The sequence below is a fragment of the Pinus tabuliformis genome, chromosome 3_2 (assembly GCF_031772625.1).
Source record: "Pinus tabuliformis cultivar Carrire ecotype Pingquan chromosome 3_2, CPIR1, whole genome shotgun sequence".
Taxonomy (NCBI): Eukaryota; Viridiplantae; Streptophyta; class Pinopsida; order Pinales; family Pinaceae; genus Pinus; species Pinus tabuliformis.
Window position 1 is genome coordinate 796,629,506 of NC_142302.1, and position 21,020 is coordinate 796,650,525.

General features: G+C 38.9%; 1 protein-coding gene and 1 pseudogene across 1 annotated transcript; both read right to left on the minus strand.

The window, feature by feature from the left end:
• Positions 1-14,279: 14,279 nt before the first annotated feature.
• Positions 14,280-18,147, minus strand: LOC149182991 (putative pectinesterase/pectinesterase inhibitor 51 pseudogene; annotated as a pseudogene).
• Positions 18,148-20,091: 1,944 nt separating this feature from the next.
• LOC149182992 (putative pectinesterase/pectinesterase inhibitor 51) lies at positions 20,092-20,556 on the minus strand. Its single transcript, XM_089414764.1, has one exon. The coding sequence runs from the start codon at positions 20,554-20,556 to the stop codon at positions 20,092-20,094; it is 465 nt and encodes a 154-aa protein (XP_089270890.1).
• Positions 20,557-21,020: the final 464 nt, after the last annotated feature.

A 21,020-nucleotide genomic window follows, 5' to 3' on the forward strand; every position in this document is an offset into this window, starting at 1 on the left:
GAAGATGTCGCTACTGTCGACGGATTTGTCAAAGATGCACTAGAGCTAAATTCCCTTATATCGAAACAACAAGATTTATTTTTCCAAAGAATGTCGCATGTCACTACTTATTTGATCACCAATGATCAGTTGACGGATAAGGTGATTGACTAGAGGAATGATTTAAATTATTTAAATACAAATATCTTTGAATTCATTGAATGGAAAGAAACTGAAGAAGTAAGGAGAGCTAACCTTCCTGAGATTGAGGAGACACATAAGGACATTTTTTTCACAGATTGGGATGCGCAGATAAAACATGTGGAGTTAGCAATGGCAAGAGCAGCAGGAGTGGAAAAGAACATAGTAAAAGTAGTAAATTACACTTTGAACACTACCAACTTTATGAAATAAGGTAATCCAAAGGCACTGCCAAATTTAAATGAATTGGATCAAAATTGGAAGGCAAAGGTGAAAACCCAAAGGTTATCAAACGCTGACTGGGAGGCATATTGGCAATACCTTGTCAAGCCTTATAGAAAGATCATGACACTCAATTGCTCACTTCGTTCATCTCAAAGGATGCTTCCACCTCTCACGGATGTTATCTTCATAGGACAGTTCAGAACACAGTTTGGGGCACCTTCTCAAGTGAAACCGATGTCTGATATATGTGATCTAAAGGAGAAGCTGGTAGACAAGAAGTCATGTTTTTAACCTCTACTCGTCAAGTCACTTTTATTTTTAGAGTTAGTTCCTAGTTAGGAGGAAGGTTGTTTGAAACCTCCTCAATTTTTTCTATAATCTATTTTGAACATTATTTAACATATTATTTATACCCTTCTCATGCATTTAGAGAAGGGTCCATAATTTTATCAAAAACATTTGCAAAGAATGCACTTATGTAAGTTTGCAAATGCCTTGATGAAATTATGGAACATGGTCATTTCTTTTAAATATCGGACTACTTTCCTTTGTTGATGCACTATTGTATACTTGGAGAGTAATTTTATTTGAAGAAAGGAATTGATCTATGTCATTAGTAAAATGAGCAGAATTTCACACATATGGTAATTTTATCTTGTATGAATAGTTATGTTTCTTTTAATTAGTGATAACATTTTGTTTTCATTAATTGTATATAGAATATGTTCTTTCTGTTATGCGTTAATTGCACTATGGTATGATGCCTAGCTGAAGGTGTTTATTTTCATATATAATCATTAGATATATGCGATATAGTTTATACATTTATTTGACTAACTATTTAGTCAAAGAAATTATCTTTACACATTATCATCTCTATTTAATGCATGAATGATCTTTATTATCACATGTTAAACAGATATATATTTAGATCACATATTACACAGAATACTGGAGTTTATATTAGATTAAGTTAGCTAGAGATTTGCATGATAGAATAGGCAATTTAGTTATCATTATTATTACTACATTTGCTTGGAAACCACCCATTTGCATTTTAAAACCCACATTGGGGAACTAGTCCCATCATCCCTAGTCGTTGCCACCACTTCAAATGGAAAAGGGGTTGCCTTTAAGGTCCGTACCAGGTGATTATCCCTCATGTTGGAGGAGCATAAATATGATGCTTCAACATTTTGGGGCTAGAAGGAGGGCCATCCGACTATGAATGGCATATAAACCTAAAGATAAATTGAAAAACATTCATAAGATTCAAAACCCCTCCACATCTTCTACTTCTTCTAGATTTTGTTCAAAATCTCCAGATCAGAAATCTGAAGTAGTAGAAACATATCCCTCATCTACTAATGTATTAAGGCAACCACCTTCTTTAGATTACACTACCTAGTCCTTTGAATTTCATTCCTTGATATAGAACTTGGAACAGATATTCATTTCTGTCGAGAAACCTAAGAGACCTGAAGCCTCTGAAGAAATTGTCACTTCCTTATTATGAGAAACCGATGTATTAATGCATGTACAAAATGAAAGGATTGAAGTAACTCATTTCGAGTTTCACATTCATTGTTGATAAGAAAGTTACCACAAAAAGGTTTGAGTTAGATTCGAGTGAGATCACCTCACCTTTCCCTCCATTTACTTCCCCATTCACTTCTACTAAGTCCACCTCTTCTCAACAATCCAATTCTTTAACTAGTACTAATCAAGTACTAAGTTCTTCACCATCCATACCTACTTCTGGATCGGCCTTCCCATTTTCTCAGTCTCCAACTCAAGTTATGGCCAATCAACCTGCTCAACATTTGAAAAATCTTAGTGTTGTACTGGTTGCTAATCCAAATGCTATCCCATCAAACCCAGAAAAATGGTTACCTAAGTATAATCCTAATGATGGTCTTCCTGCTGAAGAACATCTAAATAAATTTATGTTAGCCATGAATCTTAATGGAGTTTCACTTGAGGATGTTGTGATGATACTCTTTCCTTATACTTTCCAAGGATCGACAAGATCTTCGTAATTTTCTCTTCCGGCAGGTTCAATAAGAAATTGGGATACTTTTCAAGAAATATTTCTTGGAAATTTGGTGATGATAGGACTATAACATATTTAATCAATGATCTTTCCAACCTAAAAGAAAATTCAGATGAAAGGATCAAAGATTTCAACTATAGATTTAACAAGTTGTTAAAAAAAATCCCAACTGCCTCTAAATCTTCAGTAGATGTACAAATAGAGTGGTACATATCGTCCCTTCCTTCTAATATCGCAATTTTTTGTAGATAGAGCCAATAAGGCTACCCTCATAGAAAACATGAAAGAAGCTCTGTTTCTAGAAAGAAGAATTATTGCCTTAGAAAAGAGGTTACAAACAGACGAAAGGAAATCAAATAAAGTAACATTCAAAGATGATTCAAAGAAGAAAGCTCCAAAGGACCCTTTTGACCTTGAAGACCTAAAGAAATTGTTAAAGACCATGTCTAATGAAATGGTCGAAATCAAGAAACAAGTTGCAGAATCATCTGCTCCCAAGTAACCTTTTCGCTCATTTTAATTGAATCCTTCTTCCACATTTGAGCCTCAGAATACCATTTCAAATGCTGAATCCGCTCAAGAACTAGAAGAAGACTCACCAACCAAAGAAGAAGCCAAAATGGAAGAAGAAGTTGAGGTAAATGGAATGTGGGACTTCATTATTCCAGCTGTAGAGGAAGCACAAGCTATGCCATTTACTACGAGAAGTAAAAACTCTCCTAATACGTCTACAACAATTCAGAAACAGAAAGGTGCTACTCATGTAAAGGAGAAGATAGTAAATAAAAAATCTAAGACTACTCAAACTGATTTTATTCCGCTATATCCTCAAACTCCTAAAATTTTAGTAATCTCGGATACAACATAGTTGAAGATATGAAAAGGATGAGAGAAAATATTTCATTACATGAATTGACTAAACTAAAACAACAACAAAATATCCTACTTAGGGAGTTAAAAGTAGTCCCTGTAGCTCCTTTACCATCCACTGTAGTCACTAAAGTTTCTTATGATATGGGAAAACCTCCTTTATCTTCAAACAAAGTAAATCCCACATATTTAGTTTTGATAGGTGATAGATCTACTTCTCACACACCTCCATTTCTTCTTACTTATGATATTTTCAACAGAAACATCCATAATTGCTTTCTTAATTCAGGGGCCTCTTCAAACATCATGCCAAGGACTGTGTGCACCAAATTAAATATTACACCTCAAAAATTAGTCGTACACATAGTTCAATTGGACAGAACAAAAGTAGAGGTTCTTGGAGAAATAACATCAATTTCAATGAGGAATTCCTCTAATCCAAAAGTTTCACAGATAATTGATATTCAAGTGGCTGATATCCCTGAATTTTATGGTTTAATTCTAAGTAGGGATTGGTCTAAAGAGTTACATGGATACTTTGCAACTGATTGATCTCACATGTGGTTACCACACAATGGTAAACCTAAGAAAATCATAGTAGACCATGAGAAATTCATGAAGTACACAGTCATTGATCTCGAGGGAAGCAATCAACCTATAGCTTTCACCAATAACATCAATGGAGATTACTCGACTGAGTCATTCTTGGATTATTTCATGCTCAAAGATCTCCCTTTCCAAATAATGTTGTAGTATCTCAAATAGAAATTTTTTCACAAACAAATGCTTCTAAGTGTGTAGATGTAGTTGATAAAGGTGTAGATAATTCACTATTATGGACTCTTTATTTTGATGGTTCCAAGTCTAGAGATGGTGCAGGTGCAAGATGTATCTTAATCAACCCGTAAGGAGAGAAAACCATGTTAGCATGTAGGCTTGAATTTCAATGCACTAACAATATTGCAGAATATGAACCATTGATTCAAGGGTTCTACAAGGCCATTGGACTTAATGTCAAGTATTTGGAAGTATATCGAGACTCTGAAATAGTTATTAAACAGGTAAGAAACACAATCCATTATGTGCCTAGGAATCTCAAACTTTATCAATCTTTAGCACAGAATATTTCTTCTCATTTTACTGCTTTTAACATTTCTTCAATCCCAAGATTACAAAATACAAGTGCTAACTTATTTGCCAATGTAGCATCTAGGCTTATACCTTCAGAGGAATTTAGTACAAATAGATTTTATATAGATTTAGTTTTCAGACAATCCATTCCTGATAATGTAACAAATTGGAGAGTGTTTAGTAATGATGTTCATGTAATCGATTTCCTTACATCAGAAGGATCTTATGACGAAGAAATCATAGATGAACATGAACATGACTTGCAAATCAATCATAAACAAGATCAAAACCAAATTCTAAATTTTGTAGTCAAAATGGATATCTTTATGATTTGAGATACATATTTAATAAGATTACCAACTCCAAGGCTTGGAGTTATAGTTTGAGATTTGAAGTGGTAAACCTTAGTAGAAATGAAAAACCTCAAAATGTAAACCTAGCTCTTGTTTATCATGTGAAGAAAGGATATCATTCATTAAGTTGTTGAAAAATTATAAATTTGTATTTACCTAGGATTATTCATATCTTAAGAACTATAATACTTCTATAATTCATCATACTATATCGATGACCTCTAATGAGAAACTAGTTCAACAAAAGCTCAGAAAGATTCATCCAAACCTTGAAAGTCAAATCAAACATGAGTTGAAAAAACTTCTGAAAGCAAAGAAAATCTTTCCCATTAGACATTCAAAATGGGTATCAAATATGGTTCTTGCCAGAAAAAATAATGGAGACAATAGGATTTGTATTGATTTTAGAAACTTAAATAGAGATTGTCAAAAGGATAACTTTCCTTTACCTACTATGGAGCAAATATTGCAATCAATTGCAGGTTATGAGCTAATGTCTTTTCTAGATGGATTTTCAGGATACAATGAGATTCTTGTACATCTAGATGACAGATTGAAGACAACATTTAGGACCAAGTGGGAGACCTACACTTATCAGAGGATGCCTTTTGGACTCATCAATGCAGGTGCTACATTTCAATGCACCATGGATATTGATTTTAAAGGTATAATTAATAAGTATGTTGTTATTTACCTAGATGACATTGCAGTCTACTCTAGGAACACAAACAATCATTTGAATGACCTAAAGCATATCTTTGAAAGATGCAAGAAATATGACATTTCTTTGAATCCCAAAAAGTCATGCTTTTCTTTACCAGAAGGCAAGTTTCTCGGTTCATAGTATCCAAGAAAAGAAATTATACTGACCCTGATAGAATACAAGAAATTGAAAAGATTCCTTTCCCACACAAAAAAAGGACAATGCAATCATTCCTAGGCCAGATCAATTTTGTAAAAATATTTGTTCCAGATTTCTCATAGATTGTTTTACCCCTTCAATCAATGATAAGAAAAAAATGTAGTATTCAAATGGGGTAAATATGAAAGAAAATCATTTGAGTTAATCAAAAAGGCCATCATAAATTCTCCTTCTTTAAGAACTCCAGACTTTAATAAACCTTTTGTGTTATATACTTTTTGTTAAAATTGGAAACCAGGGAAAACATTCATCTGGGTCATCTTATTCATGGCTGATAATATTTTTATTAGATTCCTCTCGTCGAGAGGTGTAGGATTGATATAAATATCATCTGATTCCGATAAGTATTCATGGAGATATGAATTTATTTTGATTATGGAATTATTATCAAGCTGACTTACAACTCATGTAGGCTCAGAAGCCCAACAGTCGCATCTATTCACCCACCAACGTTGTGTATCAATATAAGAGTACTTTTCCTCATTTGGACTCACTCATCTCATCACATCTCTCTCTCTCTCTACTACGCAGAAATGAGTCTCTTGTCTACTGCGATGAAATGGGTCTCTCTCTCACACATGTGAAGCCGGAAGCTGTTGAATTTGAAGCTGCAACTGTAGAAGGAAAGATTGACTTGCGTGACCTAGAAGATCTCCTCTTTGGAACTACAATGTAGGTCCATATGAACCTCCTCTGAAAGCCGCAACTTTTGGTGGTGGAATGAAGTTAATCCGATGAATGGTTTGCAAGATATCGACTGCCCTATTTTGAAGCCGGAAACTGCTGAAACTGAAGCTGCAACTGCAAAAGTAAAGATTGACTTGCGTGGCCTAGAATATATCCTCTTTGGAACTACGCTGTAGGTTCATCTAAAGCTCCTCTGAAAGCCCCAACTTTTGGTGGTGGAATGAAGTCAATCCAACAAACGGTTTGCAAGATATCATCTGCCCTAGTTTAATAATGAAGCTGCTGATCTAGGGTTTGCTACTACTAATATGAATCAGATTTATTGTACTATTTCTCTCTGCTGAATTATTGAAGATAAAGGAAGATTTGATCAAAGGGTTTCGCCACACATTGTGGGGTTTGTCCCTGGCTAGCCGCCACATCTTGTGTCTCTTGTCTTGGCTTGTTTTCTGTCGATCGTTTAATGTTCTATCTGAACTTTACTTTATGTACATGTGATTGCTAATCGGTGGAATATAATAAGAAAAATAAGTAAACTGCTATAAGCATAGAACATACCATAACTTAACATGGTATCAGAGCTGAGGTGAAGACAAAGCCCGAGCAAGAGCAAGAGCAATCATCAAAGAGAAGATTTTCAAGGCTATCCTAACAGAACTATGGGGTCCTCAGCACTCTTTCCTGCTGAAGACAAGCTCCGTGAGAAAGCTGACTATCACGGATGGAAGATGACTATTGATCTAACCCTTGAGAATCAAGGAGTGTTGGATCATGTGAGAGGCAATATTGTTGAGCCTCCATCAAATGCACCCGCTGCTGCCTGGAACAAATGAAAAATTGGAGAAGTCAAAACAATAGAAGATCATCTGAGACTCTATCGAAAAGCACTTGGTGGCCTACATCTTTGAACTGGACACCTCCAAGGAAATCTAAGATAGACTGGTGAGTTTATTTAAAGTTAATGATGCAAATCAAGTTTTGTTTCTTAGAAATAAGTTGAGGGAAATCAAGAAGGGTAAAGATGAAAGTATGCAAGCATACTTCTTAAGAATCACCGAGATCAAGAACGATCTCCTATCTACTGGGGAAACTATTACTGACAGAGAAATGGCACTCACAACTCTTGGAGGATTGCCATTTGAATGGTATGTGTTCTGGACTACTCTTTTGAACTATAATGTAATTCCTGGTTTCGAGGAATTAATGGCTAGATGCATTCAAGAAGAAACAAGGGAAGAAGTGCAAGAAATGCCCATGCCTAAAGGTCCTCCTGCTGCCTTTTCTTCTCATGCAAAGAAAAGAAATAATTCTTGAACTAAGTCAAAAGGAAAGGCTGGACCTAAGGCTAGAAGAAAATGACGATGTTACATTTGCGATAAAGCAAGTCACTATGTATGAGATCATGAGCATCATGGACATAAAGGGCAACATGAGATCATGGACATATAGGATATCATGATGATGATGCACACTAGTTTGAGCAGCATTATGATGGATAAAATCATGGACATGGGCAACATGATGATAATCATGATTAGAGAAGCATGGTACAGTATGCAGTGGTGCAACTCGAAATCCCTCTGATGGCAATCAAAGGAATGAAAAATTCAACAGCAAAGGTAAGAGGGGAGTTGGGAATCAAGGAAGAGGACAAGCATTCAAGAAGGCTAGAAATTCTAGGATGTATTAAATGCACCTGACGTCAAAAGGAACCTAGTGTCCATCTTGGCAATGGAAGACAGAGGCTACAAGGTAACCTTCAACAATGGCAAGGTATGTATATGGAAAAATAATGTTCAAGATGCCTTTACTCTTGGGTTTAGTGTTCATTCATTATATCAGGTCAATGGAAGTCCGCTAGGTGTCATGTCTTGTGACACAACTCTTTAGTCCGAACTTTGGCATCGGATCTTTTCCCACCTTCATTACATAGCTCTACCCGATGTAAGACATATGGTAACAGGGATGCCTGAATTCGAAGTAGAGAAAGAAGGTGTATGTCCAGGATGTGCCAAAGGAAAGCTCAAAAGGGGACCATTGCCCTCAAGCCAAAGCCAGACCTCTGATATATTACAATTGGTTTACTCAGGCATACTTGAGGTTGGAATTAAGAGGAAGACTACTATACCACATACTCCTGAGCAGAATGGTGTGGTGGGAAGGAAGAACCACATGACGATGGAAGCTATCCAGGCCATGCTACATGATCAAAGACTTCCAAATTTTCTATGGGCTGAAGCTACAATCACCGTCGTATATGTAAAAAATCCATGCCCTCATCAAGCATTGGGTTCCTAAACTCCTAAAGAAATGTTCACCACCGGTCAAAGGGAAGTCGTGATTAGTCATGATGTCACCTTTGACAAAGATATGGCTCTCAGCAAGGTGGACAATCTGCTGACTTTGAGTAGCTCTCAAGAAGCTGACACTAGGGAACCGAAAGAAAAGGATGATGAATCAATGCCTGATGTAGAAGAACCCATGGATCCAATTGATCCTCATCCACATGAGCCTTCCTCTTCTAGGAAGAGGCCTTCATGACTTAGGGGATACTTGATGATGCTGAAGGACATGCTGCACCCTGAGGAACCTTCCATCAAAGTAAGAAACTTAACAGGTATCAGGGATACCTGACCATCATGAGAACGATCATACAAAATGAACCTTCATCATTCTCAGATGTCATCAAGCATTAACTATGGAAGGATGCTATGACCATAGAATATGAGTCTATTATGGAGAATGATGTCTGGGAAGTAGTTCCCAGGCCCTAGACAAGACAATTGTTACTTCAAAATGGCTTTACAAGATAAAGCATGCAGCAAATGGAAGTATGGAAAAGTATAAGGTTCATTTTGTTGCTCGTGGTTTATCCCAGAAGGGAGGTATAGACTATGATATTTGCACCTGTTGCCAGATATACAAACATCCGCTTGATCATAGCCCTTGTGGCTTCACAAGGATGGAACCTACATCAGATGGATGTTAAGACCACGTTCTTGCATGGTTCTATCAAAGAAGAGGTCTATGTGGAGCAACCTGAAGGATTTGAGATTTATGATTGAAAATATCATGTATGCAGGTTGAAGAAGGCTCTCTATGGGCTAAAGCAAGCACCCCGAGCATGGTATGAGAGGATCGATAGCTACTTGATGAAGCTGGGATTCACTAGGAGTGAAGCTGATCCTAACATTTACTTTAAGGTTGAAAATGACAAGCCTCTCATACTGGTGTTGTATGTGGATGACCTCTTTCTAACAGGTGCAAACCCTCTCATTCACAAATGTAAGAGGGAGATGGCTTCTGAATTTGAAATGAAGGACCAAGGACTTGAAGTGTGGCAGAAGCCAAGGGAAATTTTCCTATCTCAAGGAAAATATGTGGTAAATGTATTGGAAAGATTTGGTATGATGGATTGCAAGCCTGTGACTACCTCGAGGATATTAACTTTTAGAAGTTATATGGTAGTGACGTCGGACCAGACTTGGGAAATGCCTCTGTGTTTCAAAAACTCATTCGCATTGATGTTCTTGGTGAACCTCCGTCCGAACATATGTTTTGCAGTTAGCATTGTGAGCTCATATTTAGTTGAGCCTCACTGGATTGATGCCAGGAATGTTCTGAGATGTCTTCATGACACAATCTCTCATGGATTAAGATACACTACTGGAGATGTGAGACTACTTGGATATACTGATGTTGATTGGGCAGGCAGTGTGGTGGACCGTAAGAGCACTTTCGGGTACTGTTTCACCTTGGGATCTGCTTTGATATCCTGGATGAGCAGGAAGTAGAAGTCGGTGGCTTTGAGCACCACCGAAGCAGGATATATTGTTGCTAGCATAACGTCGTGTGAGGCAGTCTGGTTGTGAAAGCTCTTCAGTGAGCTGTTTGGAGTTACATTGGATACCACTGTGATTCTCTATAACAACCAGAAGTGGGATTCGATTATTGAGGAATCCCATATTCGTCAATTGCTCCAGCAGATAGACATGGTAAGTCAATGAGCAAGGAAGCTCCATCACATTAAGATGATGTACAGGTTGATACACCTTGTCAAAGCCCCGAGGAAAGATCTAATCTGTGATTTTCCCAAACGACTTGGAGTCGGCAAGGAACCCTTGTACAAGGGTCCTGCATGTTTCATACATTGAGCTCTGGGAGCTCTGAGGGCTTGCGGTTCCTACTGGAGCAAAATATGACCACAAGGTGACTCACCCTCCCCTGGTGGTGCACCCTGGAACAAGATGATTCGCTCTCTTGTGGGACAAGATGATTCACTCTCTTGTGGAACAGGATGATTCGCTCTCCTGTGTAGCAAGATGATTAGTTCTCCTATGAGGCCTGGATTGATGTGTTCTCCATGGCAACTTGGATTGATGTGTTCTCCACGGCGATTGTAGTAGGATTGATGTGTTCTCCTGTGAGGATGGGATTGATTAGTTCTCATGTCGAGGCATCCTACCCATGCAGTCTGGGACTCATGGGAAGTACCTCTCATCTGATCAATGAGCAGGGAAATGAAGTTAGGGACCATAGTAGTACCGATGGATGCATCGTTGTATCTACCGCACTCACTATGCTAGAATGACCTCCATTGATCTGGGATCAATGATACTGGTCTGCAACCAGTGGTAGGAGTTGTACCATACTATGACGCTGACTTCGGGTCGGTTGAGACTGGTCTGGGACCAGTGGTACATACTCTGAGACTGACTTCGTGCCAGTGTAGTACTGGTCTGGGACCAATGAGAGTGGTACATACTATGACGCTGACTTTAGGTCAGTTGAGACTGGTCTGGGACGAGTGGTACACTCTCTAAGACTGCGATACTGGTCTAGGACCAGTGGTAGGAGTTGTACCATACTATGACGCTGACTTCGGGTCGGTTGAGACTAGTCTGGGACCAGTGGTACATACTCTGAGACTGACTTCGTGTCAGTGCAGTACTGGTCTGGGACCAGTGAGAGTGGTACATACTTTGACGCTGACTTCGGGTCGGTTGAGACTGGTCTGGGACTAGTGGTACACTCTCTGAGACTGCGATACTGGTCTGGGACCAGTGGTAGGAGTGGTACTTACTATGAAGCTGACTTCGGGTTGGCTGAGACTAGTTTGGGACCAGTGGTACACACTCTGAGACTAACTTTGAGTCAGTGGAGGATGATACTGGTCTAGGACCAATGGAGTTGTACTCACTATGACGCTGACTTCGGGTTGGTTGAGACTGGTCTGGGACCAGTGGTACATACTTTGAGAATGACTTTGAGTCAGTATGATACATCCTCGATCATTTCTTCTTCTTCATAATTCAGACAAAAGCAGAGCAGAACAGAACAATGCAAGAGCAGAGTAGAACAGAGCAAAACAGTATAGATCAGTGCAAGGCAGAACAAGACAAAGCAAAACAGGCAAAATAGAGCAGAGCAGGGCAAGGATCAGGCTATATAGGGCAGTGCATTTGATGGATGAATAGTAACGGCCGATAGACAGATTGAAGATGAAGTTCTCCATGTTTGAGAGGGAGTGTTAAAATTGGCAACCAGGGCAAAAATTCATGTGGGTCATCTTATTCATGGCTGATAATATTTTTATTAGATTCCTCTCGTTGAGAGGTGTAGGATTGATATAAACATCATCCGATTCCGACAAGTATTCATGGAGATATGAATTTATTCTGATTATGGAATTATTATCAATCTAACCTACAACTCATGTAGGCTTAGAAGCCCAACAGTCGCATCTATTCACCCACCAACGTTGTGTATAAATATAAGAGGACTTTTCCTCATTTGTACTCACTCATCTCATCACATCTCTCTCTCTCTCTCTCTCTCTCTACTATGTAGAAATGAGTCTCTTCTCTACTGCGCTGAAATGGGTCTCTCTCTCACACATGTGAAGCCAGAAGCTGTTGAATTTGAAGCTGCAACTGCAGAAGTAAAGATTGAATTGCGTGGCCTAGAAGATCTCATCTTTGGAACTGCGTTGTAGGTTCATCTTAACCTCATCTGAAAGCCGCAACTTTTGGTGGCAGAATGAAGTCAATCCGATGAACGGTTTGCAAGATATCGACTACCCTAGTTTGAAGCCGAAAACTGCTGAAACTGAAGCTGCAACTGCAGAAGTAAAGATTGACTTGCGTGGCCTAGAATATCTCCTCTTTGGAACTATGCTATAGGTTCATCTGAACCTCCTCTGAAAGCCGCAACTTTTGGTGGTGGAATGAAGTCAATTTGACGAACGGTTTGCAAGATATCGTCTGCCCTAGTTTGATAATGAAGCCGTTGATCTAGGGCTTGCTACTGCTGATATGAATCAGATTTATTGTACTATTTCTCTCTGCTGAATTATTGAAGATAAAAGAAGATTTGATCAAAGGGTTTCCCCACACATTATGGGGTTTGTCCCTGGCTAGCCACCACATCTTGTGTCTCTTGTCTTGGCTTGTTTTCTGTCGAGCATTTAATGTTCTATCTGCACTTTACTTTATGTACATGTGATTGCTAATTGGTGGAATATAATATGAAAAAGAAGTAAACTATTATAAGCATAGAACATACCATAACTTAACACTTTTTCATCTGATACATCATATGTAGTAGTTTTAACAAAGTTGAACGATCAAAACATAGAGGCACCTATCTCTTTCTTCAGTTCCAATTTACAAGGTTCCGAACTAAACTACTCAGTGGTTGAGAAACAAGATTTTGTTGTCTTTCAAACCTTGAAACATTTTTAGATCTTTTCTCCTCAAAACTCATACAAAAATAGTAGTACGTTACCCTGCAATAAGGCAATTATTGATTCAAAGAGAAGTGGGAGAGAAAAGAGCCAATTGGGTCATTGCACTTCAAGAGTATGATGTAGAAATCTAGCGAGCTAAAATTGTTAGGGGCCAAGGTTTTTGCATTTGCACCACATGTTGCAAAAGAAACGTCGTAAGGCAATGATATGAAAAACAATAGCATAGAAGAGAGAAGTCAAAATTTTATGCAAATGACATAAGAAACAACAGCATAGAATAAAGAAGTCAAAATTTTATGCAATTTTGTTTCTTTACCGGTGTTTATTTTTTATCATCAACAAATGGCCAATTCGAGGCAATGCTAATCTACATTTTTGACAAAGAAAAATCAATAAAAGTCAAAAACAATTATGGATCTAGAATTGAATCTCAACACAGAGGTGTGCCTTACTGTCTAGCATGTATGAGTGGATATCACAATGAGACTTTTCAGAACATTATATACCTTAGTGTCAGACAAGGGATGAACAAAGAGGAATCCCAGATAAAATGGAGACTTCTGGCTTATTTTAAGTTTGATACATTATAAGTGCTACATGCTTTTTCCAAACCTAGCGTTGCTTCTGATCCTAAAAGAATTCCACAATGTTCTGATTTTTATTGAGAGCTGAGAAAGTGTTAAAACATGTGTACAGACTCATAACGTTAAAGAGGAGTATACTATAAATATAAGATTTATCCCACGTGTCTATCTAGTCCTGTCAACAAATCTAAAATAACTGATCTTACCATTGGTTTAGGAGCCTATAATACAATTGGATGGATATAAACTCAATTACATCTTAGAAATCATGGGAAGACAATCATATGGATGGAAATGATAAACATACATAAAGTTGAAAAAAGTAAATGCATCATTGCTTGTGTGCAGCATAAGGACACCCACAGGGAGATATATTTTGAATAACATCACTCCTTGGAAAAATCAAAGAGAGTGTATGCAAATTGTCACACAGAATAAGCCATGACGTTGTCGAGAATAACATGCTGTTAAAAATTAAGTACCTTATTCTTCAAATGATCAAAGTATTATCCAAACTTATATTGTTCTAGAATCTATTAGTTCCAACGATGTTTAAATTATTCTTCATTGTGGTTGTCTTTTTATTTCTGGTGTTAATAATAGTTTGAGCAAAGTCCTCTACCCACGGCATCCATCCCTCAGGGTTAATGGCCTCTCCCAAATATGAATTTATGCAGATTTCTCTGGAGTACATCTTCCATGGCCGACCCAAATAGCCTTTGTAAATTTTTGGGTTGGCATAGTAAGCCCTCATATATTCTTCAGTTCCATTGATAGTGCAGTTATGGAAAACAAATCCTGTGGGCTCAGCTGGATCTGTTCGACCCTGTGCAGTGACAGGATCTGATGATCCTTTGTCTGAGTTTATTTGATGAGGACGCAGCAGAATGAGACAGTTTTCAAAGATGGCTGCCGAGTCTCCAAATATGAAGTCAGCAGTGCCTTCTATTCTGCAGTTTCTATAGAACTGACGAAGAATATGAGTGTACAATGTATCCTGGTGGCCAAGAAAGGCACAGTTGTAGAAGGCAGAGTGATCACTATCTACTCTTAGGGCTACCGCTTGTTGACTACCTGGCCCTGCTGCATTTTCGAATGTTATATCCCGTGCTAAGAAGCCATCATCATTTACAGCTGCAATTGTGAAAACAAATAAATTAGCAATCCTCAACATCTAAAACAAGATTTAGTGGGATCGAGGAATATGGATTGATTGAATTTTCCTTTGATAAGAGTTCAAAACCAAAGAACGATGGTAATTGTAAGTATTAAATTCCGTCTTTGTTTAGAAATAGCATACACATATTTATCTAGTTATCAGAATAAATAGAGGATCCGATTTTAGCATATGCCCATTGAAATTTCTCAAACTTACAAACCCCAATGCATGTTGAAAGACATTACACCTATCATATGAAAGGGTTCCAAATATCTTATTCTTAAAATGTAAAACGATAATTAATTTTTTTGCTGCTTTAATATGATGAAAGAAGTGCAGAATCTGCAAAAATAAATGTTATTGCTCTCTTCTTTTCAGCAACCTACAATCTGAAGAAAAGCATTATTGCTTCCCCTGCAAATGACGGATTGCATTCCAAGCACTGCTGGATTTTGATTGTTTCCTTCTCCTCTCATTTGTATTTTGTTGATGCTTTCTAAATCAGCATTCCTTTGCAAGGGAATTAATCTGGGTTGAACTCAAGTAGAAAATTTCTCTCTCATTAATTGGATGGTCATTTTCACAATTGATTGTCTCCAAAGAAGTCTTGTCAGCCAAATCTCTACCTTTCCTCAGGCTTTTAAGTTTAACCAGAATGCAGGCCCTCAGTGTTGTGGTTTGGCATTTTTATCTAGTAGTTCTTAGCAACATGGCAGAAAGGGCACACTTTATGTCCATGCAGAAGGAATTGGAAGCAATGGTAGTGGATTCCTTGGCCACAGAATTGAACAAGCGTTTAAAGCCCTTTGGGTTCTGCAAGAAGACCCATAAAAATCTGCAAATGTATCAAAGAGAATTTCTTCCTAGATCATACTTGTACAATAAGTGATCATAGTAGAAGGTCATTTTATTGTGAAACCGTTGTGGGATTCAATCCAAGTGACCTGAATTTACTGTAGATAGACGTCCTCTTCGATATCCATGTTTATCTCCATTCAAGGGCTAGGATGTCACTAGGGCATCTAGAGAATAGCTAAAAGGAGGGAGGCACTCTTTGAAGAACTGAAGACACCTTTAGAAAAACAGCACATTCACTAGACAAAGGGGCCTGTGGAGGCAATCTAAAAAAGGCAAAGGGCCAGATAGGAGTTTCCCGTGAAGAAAGAAGACAAGTCCAAAAATGCTCTCAAGGAAAAAGGGATGAATGCCAAACTGTTTGTACAATGGGTTATGGAACTGTTTGTTTATGCTAAATCATACACTGTAGCATGAGGAATTGGACTGTCTCAGCCTGCGCGCAGTCAGGTGGTAACGAGGTAGGCCGCAAGATTTCAACACCATATAGTACTATAGGTCTGTTAATTGTGTCAAAAAATGCATCTCAGAAGAGATGTCCTGAAAATGCATATGGAAGTATTGTCGGTCAAGCATGGAGAGAGACCTATAACCCTTTCTAAGTTTGGGTTGAAAGACATGCCTTAAGCTAAACCTAAGAGCTATGGATCAGATCCCATAGATGTATAAGAAATGGTAATCTCCACCTCGCTTCCTTTGAAGAAGAAGTGGAAGTTTGTTAGGGTGCTCTTGGATATTTAAATCACATCCTCAGTTTCACTAAGGTTCACCACCATCATTCTATGACCATCACATTGGCAGGGGCATCAAGCTAGCTCTGAATTTCCCTAGGGGAGGAGGCTAAAAGGATCAGATCCTCTGCAAATAAGAATAAGGTAAACAAAACATGGTGTAAAATGTAAACATCTCCCTTGTGGAAGTACTCGCTCGGTTATGCTCTAACCCATTAATGTATATCCGATGGAATTTCATGAAAGCAACTATGAGACACTCAAAGATGCCAATTTCACGTAGTCTCCAGAATGATAATTCCCTTGGAACAGAGTCCAAAAGCCTTCTGAAAATCCACAAAGCAACAGGACTTTAGATGAGGGACATCAGCTTCCTTGATAATAGCACACAGGCTAAAAATGTGGTCACTAGTTTCATAATCTCTTCTAAGACTTGGTTGCCCCATAGCTTTGAATTTGTTCCTCTCTATATGTTGAGAAAGCCACACGTTCACGCCCATAACATAGAGTTCGACAAAGGCACGCCCAATCATAATATTCCTGTAATTATTTCGATCAGAAATATCCTTCAATTGGAAGATGGGGTGGATGATATTTTGAGACCATGAAGAGGGAAAGCCAATGCAAATTCAACTTGCAGACCTTACTCATGTACTTCTTTGCTGGTGCTCAAGATCCTAAGAGCTCTTTTAATGTCTCTTGGGGTGAATTAGTGACAAAAGGTGAGAGAGGAGAGAATATGGACTAAGGTTGAACCGAAAAATCACAGAGGGATATGGTTCGCAAGAACCATGTGTAATGATAAAAACATGTTGGAAGAGCAGATTTTCCAATTTCAATTCAAGGCATCTCAAATCTGCCAGGAACCACACCATGATCAAACACAATAACAAAACCAAACTCAGGCAAAGAAATAAATTACAACTTAATATGAAGAGGAAGAGGAACAATGATGAGCATTACCAACAGTTGCAGAGCCATATGTACTTGGAACACCAGGCAGGGATGGCACACGCATAGACCCCGTGATCACAGTCTTCCCCATGCCATCACCCACAAACATAAGATTAGTTTTACTGGGAGGAACCCTAACAATCTCCTTATACACCCCAGCCTTTATATGTATCACGAATCTCCACTCAGATTTATCCGGTGCACTGTTCACCGCCTGTTGAATACTCATAGAGGATTCATCCTTGGACACAGTCACATCGGGAACTAATTTATCAACCTCTAATACATCCCAAATTTGATTATAATGATGGTAATAATCTGCAGTACTAGAGGAATTGGATGATCTCTCTGTTTTTGGAGGCCTCCATAGGACCATATTCTGTCCGTATGTATCCAGAGCATCTACCATGCTAAGGACATTGCTGGTCAAGCTCATGACTGTAAGAACAGGTTACGTTACACAGCGGCTGCTCAACGAGATTTGAAGCAGCAAAAAAACCCATTGTTTGATTATATATAATAAATTAAATATAATCAAACAATGTAGTGACTTACAGTTCTGCCATCTTAACCTGGTTGGAGTGTTCAGAAGTTTTCTTCGCGCAAGGATAGTAATTGACGGATTTCAAGGGGCAGGCCTGCCTCCCCTGATTCAACCACTCTGTCAAAGCGTTATTTGTCCTGGGGATCTCCATCTCTGTCCCTTCCCCAGCTCAACAGCAATGCTTGTCTCCCCCGATGTAGCTAACGAATCTTCCAGTGGAGTAAATACGCAGAGGAAAAATACGAAGACCGCCGAGAATAGCGAGCCTGAAACCAAATCCAGAGCGAGGGCAAGCGTTGATCTGCGAGGGAAAGCGTTTGATTTGAGGTACAAACCCTGCTGCCCGGATGAAACTATTCGATGAAACGCCCAAACCATTTGGGCAACCCCGATCAACGGCTGAAATGGTTGCAATCGTCTAACATATAATCCTGTGGCTTACAAGATGATAGGTAGGCAGAGAGGGGAGTTGATCATAGTAGAAGGTCATTTGATTGTGAAACCGTTGTGGGATTCAATCCAAGTGACCTGAATTTACTGTAGATAGACGTCCTCTTTGATATCCATGTTTATCTCCATTCAAGGGCTAGGATGTCACTAGGGCATCTAGAGAATAGCTAAAAGGAGGGAGGCACTCTTTGAAGAACTGAAGACGCCTTTAAAAAAACAGCACATTCGCTAGACAAAGGGGCCTGTGGAGGCAATCTAAAAAAGGCAAAGGGCCAGATAGGAGTTTCCCGTGAAGAAAGAAGACAAGTCCAAAAATGCTCTCAAGGAAAAAGGGATGAATGCCAAACTGTTTGTACAATGGGTTATGGAACTGTTTGTTTATGCTAAATCATACACTGTAGCATGAGGAATTGGACTGTCTCAGTCTGCGCGCAGTCAGGAGGTAACGAGGTAGGCCCCAAGATTTCAACACCATATAGTACTATATGTCTGTTAATTGTGTCAAAAAATGCATCTCAGAAGAGATGTCCTGAAAATGCATATGGAAGTATTGTCGGTCAAGCATGGAGAGAGACCTATAACCCTTTCTAAGTTTGGGTTGAAAGACATGCCTTAAGCTAAACCTAAGGGCTATGGATCAAATCCCATAGATGTATAAGCAATGGTAATCTCCACCTCGCTTCCTTTGAAGAAGAAGTGGAAGTTTGTTAGGGTGCTCTTGGATATTTAAATCACAACCTCAGTTTCACTAAGGTTCACCACCATCATTCTATGACCATCACATTGGCAGGGGCATCAAGCTATCTCTGAATGTCCCTAGGGGAGGAGGCTAAAAGGATCAGATCCTCTGCAAATAAGAATAAGGTAAATAAAACATGGTGTAAAACGTAAACATCTCCCTTGTGGAAGTACTCGCTCGGTTATGCTCTAACCCATTAATGTATATCCCATGGAATTTCATGAAAGCAACTATGAGACACTCAAAGATGCCAATTTCACGTAGTCTCCAGAATGATAATTCCCTTGGAACAGAGTCCAAAAGCCTTCTGAAAATCCACAAAGCAACAGGACTTTAGATGAGGGACGTCAGCTTCCTTGATAATAGCACACAGGCTAAAAATGTGGTCACTAGTTTCATAATCTCTTCTAAGACTTGGTTGCCCCATAGCTTTGAATTTATTCCTCTCTATATGTTGAGAAAGCCACACTTTCACGCCCATAACATAGAGTTCGACAAAGGCACGCCCAATCATAATATTCCTGTAATTATTTCTATCAGAAATATCCTTCAATTGGAAGATGGGGTGGATGATATTTTGAGACCATGAAGAGGGAAAGCCAATGCAAATTCAACTTGCAGACCTTACTCATCTACTTCTTTGCTGGTGCTCAAGATCCTAACATCTCTTTTAATGTCTCTTGGGGTGAATTAGTGACAAAAGGTGAGAGAGGAGAGAATATGGACTAAGGTTGACCCGAAAAATCACAGAGGGATGTGGTCCGCAAGAACCATGTGTAATGATCAAAACATGTTGGAAGAGCAGATTTTCCAATTTCAATTCAAGGCATCTCAAATCTGCCAGGAACCACACCATGATCAAACACAATAACAAAACCAAACTCAGGCAAAGAAATAAATTCCAACTTAATATGAAGAGGAAGAGGAACAATGATGAGCATTACCAACAGTTGCAGAGCCATATGTACTTGGAACACCAGGCAGGGATGGCACACGCATAGACCCCATGATCACAGTCTTCCTCATGCCATCACCCACAAACATAAGATTAGTTTTACTGGGAGGAACCCTAACAATCTCCTTATACACCCCAGCCTTTATATGTATCACGAATCTCCGCTCAGATTTATCCGGTGCACTGTTCACCGCCTGTTGAATACTCATAGAGGATTCATCCTTGGACACAGTCACGTCGAGAACCAATTTATCAACCTCTAATACATCCCAAATTTGATTATAATGATGGTAATAATCTGCAGTACTAGAGGAATTGGATGATCTCTCTGTTTTTGGAGGCCTCCATAGGACGATATTCTGTCCATATGTATCCAGAGCATCTACCATGCTAAGGGCATTGCTGGTCAAGCTCATGACTGTAAGAACAAGTTACGTTACACAGCGGCTGCTCAACGAGATTTGAAGCAGCAAAAAAACCCATTGTTTGATTATATATAATAAATTAAATATAATCAAACAATGTAGTGAGTTACAGTTCTGCCATCTTAACCTAGTTGGAGTGTTCAGAAGTTTTCTTCGCGCAAGGATAGTAATCGATGGATTTCAAGGGGTAGGCCTGCCTCCCCTGATTCAACCACTCTGTCAAAGCGTTATCTGTCCTGGGGATCTCCATCTATGTCCCTTCCCCAGCTCAGCAGCAATGCTTGTCTCCCCCGATGCAGCTAACGAATCTTCCAGTGGAGTAAATACGCAGAGGAAAAATACGAAGACCGCCGAGAACAGCGAGCCTGAAACCAAATCCAGAGCGAGGGCAAGCGTTGATCTGTGAGGGCAAGCGTTTGATCTGAGGTACAAACCCTGCTGCCCGGATGAAACTA